This window comes from Pleurodeles waltl, chromosome 10, assembly GCF_031143425.1.
Source record: "Pleurodeles waltl isolate 20211129_DDA chromosome 10, aPleWal1.hap1.20221129, whole genome shotgun sequence".
NCBI lineage: Eukaryota > Metazoa > Chordata > Amphibia > Caudata > Salamandridae > Pleurodeles > Pleurodeles waltl.
In genome coordinates, this window is record NC_090449.1 from 364,735,627 (window position 1) to 364,752,379 (window position 16,753).

The 16,753-nt window shown below is 42.6% G+C and overlaps 1 protein-coding gene across 29 annotated transcripts in view; it reads left to right on the top strand.

Moving 5' to 3' along the window:
* RBFOX1 (RNA binding fox-1 homolog 1) overlaps positions 1-16,753 on the top strand; it is a 788,453-nt gene that overhangs the window by 308,951 nt on the left and 462,749 nt on the right. For 27 of the 29 annotated variants that reach the window (XR_011199113.1, XR_011199112.1, XM_069210596.1 and 24 more), the window contains exon 2: positions 11,496-11,738. Coding sequence is in view for 27 of the 29 variants with exons in the window: in XM_069210596.1 (XP_069066697.1) it covers positions 11,496-11,738 (243 nt within the window). In the remaining 2 variants the exon portion in view is untranslated. Of the gene's footprint in view, positions 1-455; positions 629-11,495; positions 11,739-16,753 lie in introns of those variants that run through there. The other 2 variants (XM_069210602.1, XM_069210599.1) reach the window with 1 other exon arrangement.

Genomic DNA, 16,753 nt, shown 5'->3' on the forward strand with positions numbered 1-16,753 from the left:
GCCATGCCATATCCACTAGGCCCTCCCGTATTTGCCTCAAGTCCGCTAAAACGTCTGTTTCAGACCCGCTCCTTTTATATCCTATTGAGAGCACCGATTACGTCCCAGACTTCTGGGATTATACCATCATGCAAGCGTTTCCCCTCCGCTTCTGAGTGGTTCTGTCCTCTTCCGAGTGCTGCATATCAGCTTGCCCAAAAATGAGGGCTACTGTGACAGAAACTGAAGGACTGGGCAATATGACGTTGCCATTGCTATATTGACGTGCCTGACAAAATGTTGCTGTACAAATCGTGTTGCACGTTTCGTTACTCAAGTTTCTTTACTTTCCCCGTTTCATTAAACCAGTTTGCTGCGAGCTCCTGGCATGTCTGTTTTCGCTCACGTAGGCTCCGCTTTCACAGTTGAGACCAAAGCTGCGAGCCCGGCAGGCAGCAGGCTGAGAAGCAGCAAAGGCGGAGGGAGCGCGCGGCGCCTCTCCATCCTCCCGTCCCGCTGGCTCTCGCGCGCACACTGCGCACACCCCCTCATCCATAATTGATGACTGCTTTGGGCAGATGCTTCGGGGCCGGGGACTAGAGCATCTGCTAAGTTTATGGAGGAGAGAGGGAGCAGCATGGTGCAGCAGGTATTTCACTTTCTTTTTCGCTTGGCACCGGGGTTGCTACTTGCTACAGGGAGCCGTGCCGGCTGGGGTTAATCTGTCCCGAACCTCCAGAGTCTCCGTTCGCTGCTCGAGTCGTTCAGCAGGCACCTTGAGTTGCCGCTGCTCTCGCTGCGGTGCCAGCCCCCGCAATGCTTGGTATCTAGAGCCGAGACACCCCGCAAGCAGCAGGTTAACAGCAGCATGTGTGCTCTTCTCTTATGCGGCTTTGTTTCCCCGCCTAGAGGAAAGAGATGTCTTTGCTTCATTTAACTACAGTAGGAGAGGCTTCATTTTGCATACGTAATGCTACTTAAGAGGTTAATACAGAAAAAAGAACGCTCTTTCATTTATATAGGCAGGTGTAGCACTGACATTACATGGGATATATGCTAATGTGTGTGACTTCCTTTTTATCAATAGCTCCGTCTGTGTCCATGTTTGCATTGATTAAAAGACAGCTGTTTCGGTTTACCAATCTATGTATCCGTGTTTCTGTGTTTTCTCTTTCTCCATTAGCCAAATGTCGCTCCTTGCTTCTTTATATATTAATTTAAATGCCAGTTTATCTATCTATCCATCCACCGTCCATCCATCTCTCTCCCTCCCGTCTCTGCCTGCCTGTTATTTTTCCACAACCTCAATAGAGATACGCACGCTGTGCTGATTCGATTGTTTGCTACTTAAAATCCAACTTTTGTTTTATGGAAACTGCTGCAAACTGCCAACGAAAACTACTGAGATAGACATTGACGAGCCTTAATGTGGGCGATAAAATGTACGGCATCTTTTGGTCTCAATTTATTTTTGTCCAGAAGACTGTTTTCACCCACAAGGTATGATTTTTCATGTTCTTTCTCCTTTACCCTGCTTTTCTGTTCAGTTACTTCCCTGCGAGCAGTCTGCGCAATTTCGTGCTATGCCACGTAAGGCATATTTTTGGAGCTGAAATGTGGTTTTCATTAGATTTCAGGCCAAAACACTGAGCGGAGTCTGACTGCCTGCCATCTTTTGTTCTCTTCACGTCTGCCGGGGATTGCTTTATAAGGGATCCTCGCGCCACGTGCAGTCCACAAATCTAATGACCGATGAAGGACAATCTGAAGACGGTGGCCTGTAGGGAGATCAAATTCCATGGCCCATAGGCCTCTACTTGTAGGAACACTGTAGTACAATACTGAAAGTTGCTAGTGAGAAATTATCGAAAAGCCCAGTTCTCTTAATTAAATATTAGCCGTAATTAGCTGTGTGTGTGAATACAGCAAATATTAATCAGGGTCTTGTGGAACTGCTGTCACCGTTAATGAGAAACAGTGGGGGTTTGGTAACATCTGTTTTAGCACTCAAGGTAGTATTAAAGCCTTCTGATGAAATGCACCTGCATAAATGCTGCTGGGGGCCCCGCTGCCCTGCGTGTTCAATTTATGCCTGCTGAGGAGAAGGCTGGAGGAATACAAATCTGCCAGGAGGGAAAGGTAACGTTAAGTCAAACAATGGGTGGTACTGTATATAGGATGTGATACTACCACGATTGCTCCCTTTAGGAGATAGAAAACTAGAATTCTTCTGCCTTCCCTCTATACATTTCCAGGATTTTTCTACCAGAACACAAGAGGGGGAAACTGCTGCTTGCAGTAACTTTGCAACAGTTATAATTCCTTCTTTGGTGCAACCTAGCCATTTGTGGTTGATTATGGAGTACAGCACCCTGCAGAATGAGGGCTTATAGGAGTCAGGCGAAAAATAGTGAACCTGATGCACCTGCAGAGTGTGGCTGCTCATGCTGAACTAGCAAAGTGTAATGAGGTATGTAGAGTAGGATTCGTGAAGAAATAGGCCTACTCAGGCAGCACCCTAGGCCTTATTATGAGTGGCCTCTTAATTCCTATGGTGTCAGTGACAGAAGCTACAGAGCCAGTATGAGTTATGATATCTGCTTTGCTTCCAAAAATATCAGTGTGACAATACAGGGGGGGGGGGGTGAGAAATTATACTCAGAATTACTGATTCCCCCATTAACTACTCTTTTCTGAGGGGACCCACAAAGTCCCACTTGTAATGAACTGGGCTTTTCTCACCTATAGATTTACCAATTCCCGCTGTATCATAACTGCAGAGGTAATAAAAGTCCAGGCCATTTTCAGGGCTACTTGTGATGGGGGCCCTAATGGTGCTATCGCACAGAGCCAATACTTTTACAACTTTAGAGTTTGGCCTTTAAAAATTGTGAAGAGAAAGTTTAGATATTGTTGTGTAATCCACACCTAGACTCACAAGCTTAACAAGGATATGAAGATAGATTGTCAACTTCAAGTCAGGACCGACATCTAACCAGGCCTTCCTACATAATAATCAAACTGAAGCTTTGCACCCGCCCCCACCATTTCCCACACTTGCAAGAATTCCTGACTGCTTCAGGTATCCGTTGTTGGCAAAGTCCAAAGTAAGGCCAGAACATTCTTATGGAAAGAATGCTGAGAATAGAACGGGCAGCCTGTCTCAGACGTTTGGCCAGTGCACACTTCTCTGTTCAACTAGAAACTCCACTGCTGCTTATCAATTTAATCTAACCAAATAGTATGAAATAAACAGGGGGTCACGATCTAATGCATCATTTTTAAGGTCTGGCTTGACTGCTCAGTAGTAAACAGACAAATATGTGAGAATCAACAGGAGAGGGGCTCTGGCTCCACCCACATGTTGGGAGTCAGGAGTACATGTTGTGATTTGACAGAAGTTGTGTGCTTCCATCCTAGTTCTCCACACAGCTGTGATCACTTTCTTTATTAATCCAGTTGCCTGAACTTTCAGAGGCATACACATGACATTGTAAGAGGGGTGGCTCCTCCGCAATGGTAGGAGAGTGTTGCCCCCCTGGCCAAGAACCAGAAGATGAAAAATAAAACAATAGTTAAACTATTGTTTTACCTTTCATCTTCTGGCTCAGTCAAGCAGTACGGGAAGGGGCAGGGCTGGGTCATGGGACGGGGTTGGAGAGAATAGTGCACTTAAATGCACATGTGTGTTTGCCAGACATCTCAGGCTGGCCAAACACACATGCGTACTTAGGTTTCTCTAGCCCAGCTGTGCATAACAGCCAGCTGGAGAAACTGCACAGACCCCAGGTCTGAGCGGCAGTCACTGCTGCTCAGACCAACCTAACGTTGCTTTCATGCTAGGTTTAGCACGAAAGCAGCACCAGGATTGCTGAGGAGCCTGTGCTGGTGTCCCAGTGAAAGAGGAGGGAGGCAGCAGGAGGCAACAGAAGATGGCAGGAATGGCGAAAAGGGTATGTTTAAAAAAGAAAATATATATATTTTTATTTTTTGTTTTCTCCCCTCCTTGTCATCCCCCCACCCTCCCTTGACATGCGCAGCGGCCCCCTCTGCATTGTAATCCTATTAAAGTGCCTTAGATAATTTATGGTGTTTGTCTTAGGCAGCACCACATAGAAGAGGGCAGTCATTGACCTATATGAATTTTTAGGTCTGGCTTGACAGTGTAACTGGCACCTGACCTTTTAACCTACACCAATATCATTCTACCATTCTTTGATGCCACATAAATGCATATCCATTCCCATGCTACATGTACCCCTTCACATTACCAGACAACATTCCTTTAAAGCCAGATGTATTGGCATTGCCAATGCTGTTTTAATTGGAATAAAGAGCCAAGGGATGAGTTTCCAATTATTAATAAATGTCAAGAAGAAGAGTAAAAAAGGAGAAGAGGGACAAGGGAGGTGAAAGAGTTCAGCAGAGTCCAGTATGACTATATTCTGATATAACACTAGGCACCCATTTAGAAAAATCCCTGTCCCTACTTGCAATAGTCAAGGTGACCAATAGTATGGAATGTATCTACTTTTTATGAGAGATAGGATGAGGTGCAATGGAGTAGACCTCAGTGTATTTTCATTGCAAGAGTGCAACCGGTTTTTGGTGGGTTCCTTTAGTGAGTCCAAGATGGAGTACATGCAAACTGTGGCCTATTATGTAAAAAGTGAGCAGACTTTTTAAACTATCCCGTACACAATGGGCACAGGAGTGGTGGAGTTGCAGGAAAGAAACCTCTCTATTACATTGGTGGTAGAAGGGATCAAACAAGCATGTACGAGGTGGAGAGATGGAGTTCATTATTCAAGTGAACATACAGGAAACTTTGGTGACACCTCTGTCTTCATGGAAATATAATTAATTCACAATAGGAAGAGCATTATGATTAACAAGTCAACATTTGTCAGACGGAGAAGTGAACAAAGATGAATGAAACTGACTTATTTCAGAGGTGAGCAAAAAAAGTGCTAGTGATGTCTAGACAGCCCTTTGTATAGATAAAGAGGAGAGTGTGATACAGATGTTGAAAGTTGTAGGCCTGGAGGTCATAGCTACTTACATCTTATAGCATAGTTCTATATCCAAATCAAAAATGCAGGCTGACATAGATGACACCTGGTGCCATGGATTCAGAGTCAGGAGTATGTGTGGGATGGGGAATTAGGGGCATGATTGTGTCTGGGCTCTGGTTTGAAGGTTTGGGTAACATCCCAGCGTTTGACATTTGGTTAAGGGCAATGCTATGACTCTTGCCCTAATCCCTGCTAAATCTACTGTCTCTTAGCCTTACGATCTATTTTTAACGAGCCTCTTGGAGTATAGGGAGAATTGTTCTTGACCTCTGGAATGTATGCTAGGACAGTGCATTTGCCCATTGTCGTATGTTCAAAACTGCGCCCTAGTTATTTATCACACCCTCTAATTTATCCACCAACTTTCACTTGTGCAATTAGGATTTAGTTTCAACTCTTGGTTTAAGGATAATTAGTTTGTCACAGCTCTTGGTTTGTGCATCAGGATTATGCCATGGTTTTTGATTTTTTGAACAGGATTATGGATTAACTTTTGTCCCTACAATCAGGTTGAATACCTGTTTTTAGCTTTTTGCTAGGGTATATTAATTAAAACCACCCTTGCCCCTTAAGTTCTTATTTTTTTCTACAGTGCCAGGGTTAAAGAGGAATGGACTTTATTTGGGGTAGAGGTAATTTCTAGAAATGTTGGAAACGGCAGTTTGAAAAAATGAGCATTGGTTATTTGCAAACTGGTCTGTGATCTTATTTCAGAAGTTTTATTCCCAGCACTATCCAAATTGCATTTTTTAATTAAAATTGAAGTCTTGAATCCGCGTCTCCTACATCATGATATCAAATTAGATAAGAAATGGTACTGAGGAATCAGAAAAGCCCTATTTTCATGCACAAAAAAAACAAATATTGTAACTACATCTAATGCTGAATAAGCTTTTCACATACCACGCTTCATTATTGAAATTGACAGCATGCTCTTTTCAAATTATAACCATAGAAGCATGTACTATAAAACAAATAAATCGAGGTCATTCTAAGTTCTCCATCTTTTCCTAATGTGCGAAAAACAGGAACATATTACAAAAACTAATTTCTGTTTCATAATTTCAGCATGTTAGGTTCTTCAACAAAAAAGCTTTGCAAGGCTGATACTTTCAGATGGAGTCAGTATATGCACTCCCCGGAGGATTATATTAACATTTAATTTAATCTTCACTGGCGTTTTAACTATCGTATGAAAAGCATGCTGTCAAAAAGAACTATAGTTTCACTACTCAAAGACACTCAAATGATACAGTTGAAAACTTCAAGGATAATTAAGTCAAAGACACGTTTCGCACTTTGACAGCAAATGACAAGAAATTCCCAAATAAGTGACCTCTTTCCAAAGGTGCTGCATCTATATTAATATAATATTTGGCAGCCCATCACGGCACACTGGGGTTTTTAACTTTTGATTTGTGTAAATTATCTTTCATTTTTTTTAATGTTCAGTTGATATAGGAGAGGCATTTATTATCTATGTTGAAATCTGTTGACAAACAGTTGCGGGACACTGTCTTAAGTTAACTTGTAGAGTGAATGTTTCTCCTCTCTTCTTTAAAACAATGGCTGTTTTCACTCTGTTTATTTTTATATTAATTAACCTTGAATATCTTAGCCAACCATCGAGGTTCATTCCTCACCATTCAGGTCCAGTCCATCACAATTCTTAGTCCCAAAGCAGTGACAATTGTGTCTAAATTAGTTGAATATGTTTGAGGGATGCTTGCCTTTAGCTAAGAAAGGCATATTTTAGAGACATGCCCTTGGATCCTGACCATTACTTATGCTTTTAACTGTAAAAACTAGTGATAAAACACAGCGGGTCATAAGCAGAAGGGGCCATGGCCACAGTCTCTGCTTCTATTCTCATACTGTGTGAAACAATTGATAAAATACAGAATTGGGCAGTGCCAATGATTATGGCATTTACACAATTCACAATGAATTTATTACAAGGTTACTTAGAACCATTACAATATATAATCTACATTGTCTCTGCAACATGTGCGCAAACGTGTCATAAAATAGGTATGAGGGACTGTAGGAATGGTCAGATTATTTACGGGTAATCTTAATCACACCAACTCCTAGTCTTCCTCATCACAAACCTATTTAACAGGGTGTAGTGGGGACAGAAATGTAAAAATTGAGTATATATATATATAAATATATATATATATGTTGGTTTTCAAAGCAGGTTTTCAGAGTTAATCCCAAATTCATCATTCACGAAGAGAGACTTCAGCCATATTAGAGTATTAAATCCAAATATTTTAGGTCCCACTTACTAGACAGCACGTGCTGTCAATTGCAAGATGTATTCTTAGCTTATAGTGGCTTAGAGCCCACCCATTGAGTACCACTGGTTGGCTGCATTGTGACTCAGATTTCCTTACTTCTTCCTCTTTTTGTGTTTGTTCTTCCTGTGGAGCATGGATGCATTACGTGTCCTTCCACTGCTCACTTCTCAGGCACTACTCTTCCTTTTAATTTAAAAGCTCTATGAGAGTGCATATGTTTTCCAGCGCTCTCCCTCATATACTTATCTTCACCCCCTCCGCTGCCCCTTGATGTTCCTCTCTCTCAAATATGTGCTTCCCACAACACTAACCCAGAGTTGCTTTCTTTCACCTGTGCTTCTCTCCACCAGCTCTGTGTTGCTCTTTTTCATCTGTTTGCTCCCTCCTAGCACTCTACTTCGCTCTCTCACTGTATCTTTTCCCCATCCTATGTCCTGAGTACGTTCTGCCCCCATCTGTTCCCCCTGTGTTGCTACCGGCCCCGGAACCCCATGTCAATTAAGCACCCTCTTCCAGTGTGTTGCTTCATTCCCGTTTGCTTTGCCCTTAGAGTTGCTTCTTCCTTCCTGCTTTCAAAAAATGATTTTGCACATTTTTCTTGTTAGGTACTAATCTAACTTGGATTGGTAGCTAAAATTAAAAAAAAAGTGCCCGGATCATTTTGAAGGTGCGCATATGTATTGCGAGTGTACCTACAAAATTGCTTTGCTGCTTTTTTTGTTTTTGGCTGTGTCAAAAGCTTTAAAAAATCTTTAGTCATGGTATATAACATCAGCAATGCTATGTAGCATGGATGGAAACTATTGGGAAACCATTAGGTTCAAAGGTGAGACCTATTGGCTTTGCCTATGCCTGTTTACTCTAGTATGTGTGAAATTTGGACCATGGTCGAAGTGGAGTTCTTTGTGTAAGGACTGGGCAAGGTAGGCAGATAAGGAAGTAACAATGTTAATCATAGCATCTGCCTGCCTCAGCAAGTGTATTGTTGTCTGCATTATCACTGCAGTTATCAGAGAGCAGAGGCGAGATGCAGAATCTGCTGACTGCCACGAGTTTGACTAAAAAGTTTGATATTTTATTGAAATTTGTGAGCCAAAAAAGCTTCTAACTCATGACTGGAAGTGAACATTTGTGAGGTCTTTACAATAGGTGTCTAACTGGGGCTGTATGATTTCACAATGCATGCCTTTACCATGTGTGTCTTTACCACCCATCTGTTACAATGCATGCTTTTACAGTGCAGAAGCCTTTACCACGCATGCCTTTACTTTGCATGTCATAGTTAAGATAAATAAAACCCATACATATGTGTGTGTATGTGTTGGTGTCTGTGTGTGTGTGTGTGTGCAAAAGTAATCTTACAGTTATATTTTCTTTTTGAGGAGAAACACCCACAAGGTCCCCACTTTTTTAAATTTACCCCTATACTTCCTTTACTACTACCCACCCCTAAATCTTAAATTTACCCTTACCATCCCAAACCCTAACACTACCATTACCACCGTTTACCAATACCCACCTCTAGGTCATGTAATTACCCTTACCACCCTTTAACTCTACTAATCACTTGAATTACTCCTACTACCCCTAAACGCTAAAATTATCCTTATCACCCTTTCCCACTAACCACTCCTAAATCCTAAAATTACTCTTATCTCTCTTTACCACAACCGATCCTTAAACCCTAAAATTACCCTTGTCTCCCTTTACCACTATCTACCCTAAACTTAGCCTTACAGCTATTTGCAGTTTACATTAACATAAATGTGCTTAACATGCATGATAAAGGCATATTAGATAAAGGCATACATGGTAAAGACATACGTGGTAAAGGCTTTGTGGTAAAGGACTGCATGGTAAAAGCATCTTTGTAAAGCTGTTTCCCCTAACAGAGCAGCATCTTGAAGCAACAGCAGTCCAGCAAGTGCACCACTTCAATATTGTCTGCCAACTTTTCTACTGATTCACTGGCTTGTCGATATCAAGACATTGGGGCTCATTCTGAGCCCGGCGGGCGTCGGGAGCCGCCCGCCTGGAGGGAGCCGCCAAATGACCGCACCGCGGTCAAAAGACCGCGGCGGCCATTCAGACATTTCCTCTGGGCCGGCGGGCGCTCTCCAAAAGAGCGCCCGCCGGCCCAGAGGAAATGCCCCTGCAACGAGGACGCCGGCTCAGAATTGAGCCGGCGTAGTTGCAGGGGTGCGACGGGTGCAGTTTGCACCCATCGCGTATTTCAGTGTCTGCATTGCAGACACTGAAATACACAGTGGGGCCCTCTTACGGGGGCCCCTGCAGTGCCCATGCCATTGGCATGGGCACTGCTGTGGCCCCCAGGGGCCCCGCGGCACCCCCTACCGCCATCCTGTTCCCGCCAGGAACAGGATGGCGGTAGGGGGTGTCAGAATCCCTATGGCGACGGAGCGCGCTCCGCCGCCATGGAGGATTCCCCCGAGCAGCGTGAAGTCGGCGGGAGACCGCCGACTTTCCGCTTCTGACCGCGGCTGAACCGCCGCGGTCAGAATGCTCGTGGGAGCACCGCCAGCCTGTTGGCGGTGCTCCCGTGGTCGGTGGCCCTGGCGGCCACTGGCCGCCAGGGTCAGAATGACCCCCATTGTCTTTGTAAAATACATTTAAAATACATTTGCAAAAGAGAATTTTGAGCTGTACCTATAACAGATGAGAGATTTCATACTCATGTGGACACGTGGTGCACACTGGAACTAACCACAACAGAAATGATTTTATGAAATGATAAAACTATATGACGTGAACATTATCCAAAAATGTTGTCTTTTTTTCATTGCTTTCAATTCTGTAGAGAACAGGTTTTAAGGAAAAGACTGACATTAGGGTGATGTGATTGCTCTTAAATGATTGTAGAATCCTTAAATATTTGTGCCTCTTTCTACCTAACGCCAAACTGAATGGTGTAAATTCTCATACTTGGTTGTGTCTAACAAGATTACCAAGTCTATTCTTCTTCTCTAAGGTTCTTGATGTTGACCTCAATGTGGGTCCAAATCACATAATTTGTGTGGCCTTACATAAATCTAACAATTACAGAATTCAAAATTATGATCAAAATAAGCTTTTACAGAACTTTCACATGGCAGATTCCACTTATGTCACATATAAATCTGGGTAGTTTGTTGCACTATCCACAACAATATTTTTTAAGGGGAATGACCCAAGGAAATGGTGGAATAAATGTACCCATGACGTTTCCAATATGTTTTTAACACCTTAATGTTAGTCTTGTAAAAGGATGAGTGCACATAGTGCTCTATGGAAACTTCAAACACTCCAATATTTGATCATTTTGTATGCAAGTCTCTAGGCACGTATCTATGGTGCATGGATTTCTACTGATTTATTCCCAGTGTTGTCAGACAAGGGTCTATCTCTGCAGTTCCTAAGAAATACTGTGAGAGAGCATTGTTCTACATGCGCAACAGGACTATGTGAGGTTATCACTAGCATGATAGATATACATGGGCAGTCCTGAAAAGTTGATTGTGTTATGGCTCCTAAGGATATGGGCTGTGAATCCTTAGTAGGATGAGAAATTACTGACTGCCTTCAAGTCACTACACAACATGGAACCTGCATACCTCACTCAGGGATTCACGTCCATCAACCTACCAGACAACTTCCCTCAGCATCATTCTCATTTGCACCCCCCCACATCCACAGAAGTAAAACAGGTGGTCAATCATTCTCCTAGAAAGCCTCAAGATCCTGGAATGAGCTCCCCAACACATGAAGGACTCCTCCTCACTGCTTGAATTCCACAAGAAGCTGAATACCTGGCTATTCAGTTAGTCGTCTTGTTGGACCATTAAGACTGCCGGTATTCAAGCACAGCCTCACCACACATTTACACTCATCAATTGAGTGCCTGGATGCCCTTATGGGTGACAGGCCACACTCAACAAATCCACATTACATTACGTTACATTACACTGGGGATTTGTGACACATTAAAGGGTGCGCTCCTTCAAAAGGATTCTAAGCTGAACAAATGTGTTTGTAAGCTGGTGAAGCTCTGAATGAATCATAATCTGTTCTTTACATAACTGTATACTCTCTGCTTTTGTAGCAAGAAGAAAATAATGTATTGTTGTATTGTGTCTTTCAGGGAAATCAGGAAGCGACAGCACCTCCAGACACAATGGCGCAGCCTTATGCCTCGGCCCAGTTTGCCCCACCTCAGAATGGCATCCCTGCAGAATACACAACTCCACACCCACATCCAGCTCCAGACTACACAGGGCAGACCACAGTGACAGAGCACACGTTAAACATGTACCCGCCTCCTCAGTCACACTCTGAACAGAGTGCAACGGATACAAATGCACAAACTGTCTCTGGCACAGCCACGGTAAGTTCTCTTTGAGACTCCTTTTGAGACAGTTATTGTGAATATGAAATTTCTGTTTTTGCACTGGGATGTTTTTCCTTCACTAATAAAATATTCAATGAAATTAGGAACTTATAGTGATACATTTTTTGCTATGAAATTATTTTAAACCATTCAATAAAGGGACATTGCAAGTCACTGAGAAGTTTGAAGATCACATTGGATCTCAGAATTGTAAAGTGACTGGCAATTCTTTATTTTTTAACGTTGGGTAGGTAGGCTTTCTTGCACATAATCACAGTGACACTTACTTGTGCCACCTCTTAAATATTTAAATTGATGTTCCCTTTGATGCAAGTTATCTAGTGCTTAGACATGTAAATGTATGAATTCTATAGTTTCAATTGCCGAAATGAGAAGGGAAAACAGAAAAAATTTATCTGTGGAAAAAAAAAGAATATGTGATGCGCAGATCGGCAAACCCACTGTAATTGCGTTTGGGGGTGTCCAACTTGCAGACAATTCTTAACAATATGTTTAGGAAAGGAGGTGCAGATGTTCCTGCATAATCGTATGGATTTTTGTCAATCCCCAGATAGGTGGAAATCCATGAAAAAATATGAATCCGGCACGATGTGTCTTTTTAGGTTTCTTGGAAACATTCATTGACATAAACTATCTGATGTCTTTCCCGCTTGATAGAGGCCATAACAAAGGCTGTGCTCTTTTTCTTCCTGGCTTGGTTGGCACAACTTAAATACCCAGCCACACCTTTGTAAACAAATATTTTGCGAAAACCTTCCTGCGTAAGGGACACATACACTTTAACTGATTGTGGGACTTGGTAAAGGACTGCCTGCTGCCAGTCACCACAACAAAGAGGCTACATTAAAATGCAGAGTAGTTCGATCAATCACCTTGATACGAATAAAGCTGCCTGAGGCTGCGCAAGACTGCGCGTTCACTCAATAAATGCAAATACCAATTTGACAGCTGGGATAAATAAAGAAATTAATGCACGTGCACGCGTTTAGGCACGAAGCCCCCTTATACCAGAGTAAGCTTATTCTGCTAGCATTGCATCCTCCAAAGCTAGATCGAAAGAAAACAAATTGTAACTAATCAATTATAGCATAAGAGAGCCTATAGGCTGCTACCTCAGCCTTCCACTTTTCAGAGCAGAAAAGTCACAAACATGGTTCCCTCTTCACTGAACAAGCACTTGGGGTGTGTAGTTGTTTCCGTGCTTCATTTGAGCTGGTGGTCGCTGGTGGGGGGCACTGGCACTCACTTTTGGGGACCGGCTCTTATTTTTCCTCATCAGACGGTTACTGGGATGAAACATACAAAGCGGAAAAACCGGGGAAGAGAAAGACGAAAAAACGTCAGAAACGGACAAAGCAGTTATGTGGAAGCCTGACATAAAGGGGCAGGAAGTGTCTGGTAGTGGATTATAGCGGCAGCTGCTGGATTAGTAGGTGGTATTGGGCGCACTGACAGCTGATTGAACCGACTGCTGGCTTCTTATCTGAGCCTTGGGTATCAGCACTCATTACTTTACAAATTAAGCACTGGGTCGTCCCACATTGTAACTAACACCAAGCGATTTTCTTAAACAAGCTTAATTGTACACAAAAACATGTGGGCTCAGTTCACTGAAAAGTTGATCTAACCAAAACCTATGAAAAATACAGGATACAGTCGACACATTCTATTTGTCGGGTTCCAGTTTTTGTGTCTCCAGGTCCATAATTTCATTTGTTTCATGAGTTTTATCACGTTTAACAATTTTGCAGCAATCTAAAATAGGAACCTTACAGAAAATGTGGTATAGACCCAATCATGCCCTTACTTTAAAACGGTTGTGAATCTGCTGTTCCGTAAATGTTCATATAGTTGAAATAATTGCTAATGAAGAGCCCACAGTGCTTGGTCGGTAGACCTCAGCTTGATTGTGAACTCTATGCATGCACCAAGGTCTTCCATCCGTGCTCTTTTGCTCCACAAGCTCCCTTGAGAGAGGCGATTGCTCCAAGAAGTGATAGTTAACAGGATGGGAGCGACCCCAATGAGGCTGTGATGTCCTCCTTGTTAGGTGAGCAATTAGCTGGGCTCCTGTGGTGTGACTGCTGCTATTAGATTGAACTTTAGAACCTATGGTTGAAATTTTGCCCTCCAATGGACAATAAGACCCCTTATAAAAACCCATTCTGTATATTTACACCTCTCTGAGGGCAATATTTAATTTTTATAACAGTGAAGTTCAAAGCACTTTGTCATACCGGCGCCAGTGATGTTAACAAGCAGGTCACGGGGAGGGAGTGGTGGTGGAGGGGCTATCATAAGACATTATCCCTATTCTGGTCCTCTGGCTGGCAATCCATTGTGTTCTGGCTTTGCTGGTTAATGGGTTCCGATGCATGCATTTATCATCACAAACGGTACAGTAATTTAAATACGAGCATCTACATGCAGACAGGCTGCGCCTCAGACCTGAATTCAAATTTAATTTGAGAATTAAAAAGCCATCTGATCCACCAGTATGGAGACAAATCTAATGAACAGTGTCATACATTAAATGCTATTATTTGAGCAATATTAGATTCGCTCTTGATGTGTTGCAATTAGAGATTTGCAAGCAGGGAAGTCCTGAGGGAACTCTGAAAGCTGATGCAGCCACATCTATGTGTCCGTGAGTGACCTGAAACATACTATAAAACAGAGGTATTGTGGCTTGCAGAAATACTTCCCGAAGCATATGCTTACGATCATTTATCAATTATGATGCAAAACTTGTAAATGAAATGTATAAATACATATGAAGGTATGTAATGCGAGGTCGATCTCACTGCACTGACGCAGGACTAATCAGTGGACAAAGGTTCTCGTTATATTATCAGTTTAGGATATGTTTAAATCCCTGTTGTTTTAGATGTCAATTAGAGGTCGTAGCTGATTTCCATTGCTTTCCTTTTGCTGCTGCTGGCAATTTCCCTCCTAACCCTGGTCTCAGTGCCCAAAAAATGACAATGGCAAAAAGTAATCACGATTCAAGAACCTTGTTTAGTTGTTGTTCAAGGGAGGGAGAAGTCAACCCAGGATTGAATTCTTCTCCCTTTGTGCATCCTTTGAATGCAGGAATCAAATGATGCACAAAGTAAGTTTAACCAGTCCAGGGCTGCACTGACAATCTTCCAACCACAATACGGGACTATGTTCTCAGTCAACAGCTGTCAAGATGCCTCATGCAATGCTTGACTCTATCCACACATTTAAGCCAGCAGGAAAGTTGTGTTCTGTGATTTCTAGTTACATTTTCTCCAATATGAGTACGAATGTCCCTTGTGCTGAAGAGGCAAGTCAGCCTGAAGGTATCAAACATGGCATGCCTGTACTTGTCCATCAGCTATGGTATATCTAACTTAAATGATGATGTTGCAGTGTCAAATTACTTTTAGTCCTTAGAAACTTGCTATCTTACATGGGCAGGATTGGGCCACACCCCATCATGTGTGCAGTTGACTGTCATATCAAACGTAAATTCTCTCATTTTGTTGTTTCAAAATGAAGGGATGTCATTTTTGGCAGGTGATATCGAAAGTGGTATTTTTCATTTAGATTATGTTGTGTCTACAGCTGTTTCTCCAGTCCGGGCACTGGTCCAGAGATCTGTTATTCAGGACAGGTCCGATTGCTTACAACCCTGAGTTCTCGTTCATATTTCTATTAAGGAAATGCTGTGCCTATGGCTATTTCTCCAGTCAAAGAACTGGTCCAAAGACCTGTTATTCAGGACAGTTTGATACCTAACAGTATGACTCTCTTTTTCATAAGGCGATTTTGGGAATGACGACTCTACAGCTATTTTTCCCTTCTGAGCAAAGGTCCAGAGACTTGATATTGAGAACAGGTTCGACTTCTGACAGACCCATTTTATTTGTTCTTATTCCCATTTAGGGAATGCCATCCATAAGGCTTTTTCTCCAGTCTGAGCACTGGCCCAGAGATCTGTTATTCAGTACGGGTTCACATTTGGACAGCCCCAACTCACTCATTTATATTTGCATTTAGGGAATGCCATCTTTATGGCTGTTTCTCCAATTTGAGCCGGTGGTGTAACAAAGGCCCCTGCTCTGCGGGAGTGGGGGGAACAGAGCTCCAGCGGTCCCCTCGGCACAGCACCCGGCCTGAGTGAGTTCGGACAGGGGCCCTCTCGTGTTCTTTGCGGGGGGGGCTCCAGTTTCATGAAGCCCCTGTTCTGATCACTAGCCCAGAAACCTGTTATTCAGGACACGTTCAAACGCTGACAACACTATTTCACTTGTTCCTGCTCCCATTTGGGGACTGCCATGTCTATGGCTATTTTTCCAGTATGAACACCACCCCAGAGACCTGTTATTCAGTAGAAATTAAAATTCTGACAGCTCCAACTAGTTCATAATTCCATTTAATGAATGATTTGTCTACAGCTATTTCTCCAATATGAGCCCTGGTTCAGAGACTTGTTTTTAAGGACAAGTTAAAATTCTGACAGCCCCATTTCACTTGTTCATATTCCCATTTAGGGAATGCCGTCATTGCGAAATGAAGTATCAGTTGAGAGAGGTAGGAGCCCCACTCAAGTAATAAACACGACCCTTCTCAGGGCGAACCACTAAAATCCCTAAATAAAACTATGCTTAACCCTCTGGTCGTTTGACACAAAAGCAGTCAGGCTCAACTTAAAGGCAATCTGTTTGCAGCGCTCAAATAGTAATAAAGTGAAAGCACAGTACAAAATAAATCCCATACCAATTCAGAAAAATTGAGTATATTTTAATAAATATTTGCTCTTGACCAGTTCAAAGTCAAAATTGAAGGCTGACTGTGATGGAGTCCAGATTGGAAACTGAGATGAGGGTAACCAGGTGAAAAGTTCACCTTCAAACTTAGTTCACTTTTCAAATGAGAAACAATCATCAATGAGGTCATTGACAGTCGGACTGCAGGCAGAATGCGAAAAAGGGTCGTTGGCGATGGGCTGCTAAAGTCCCAAA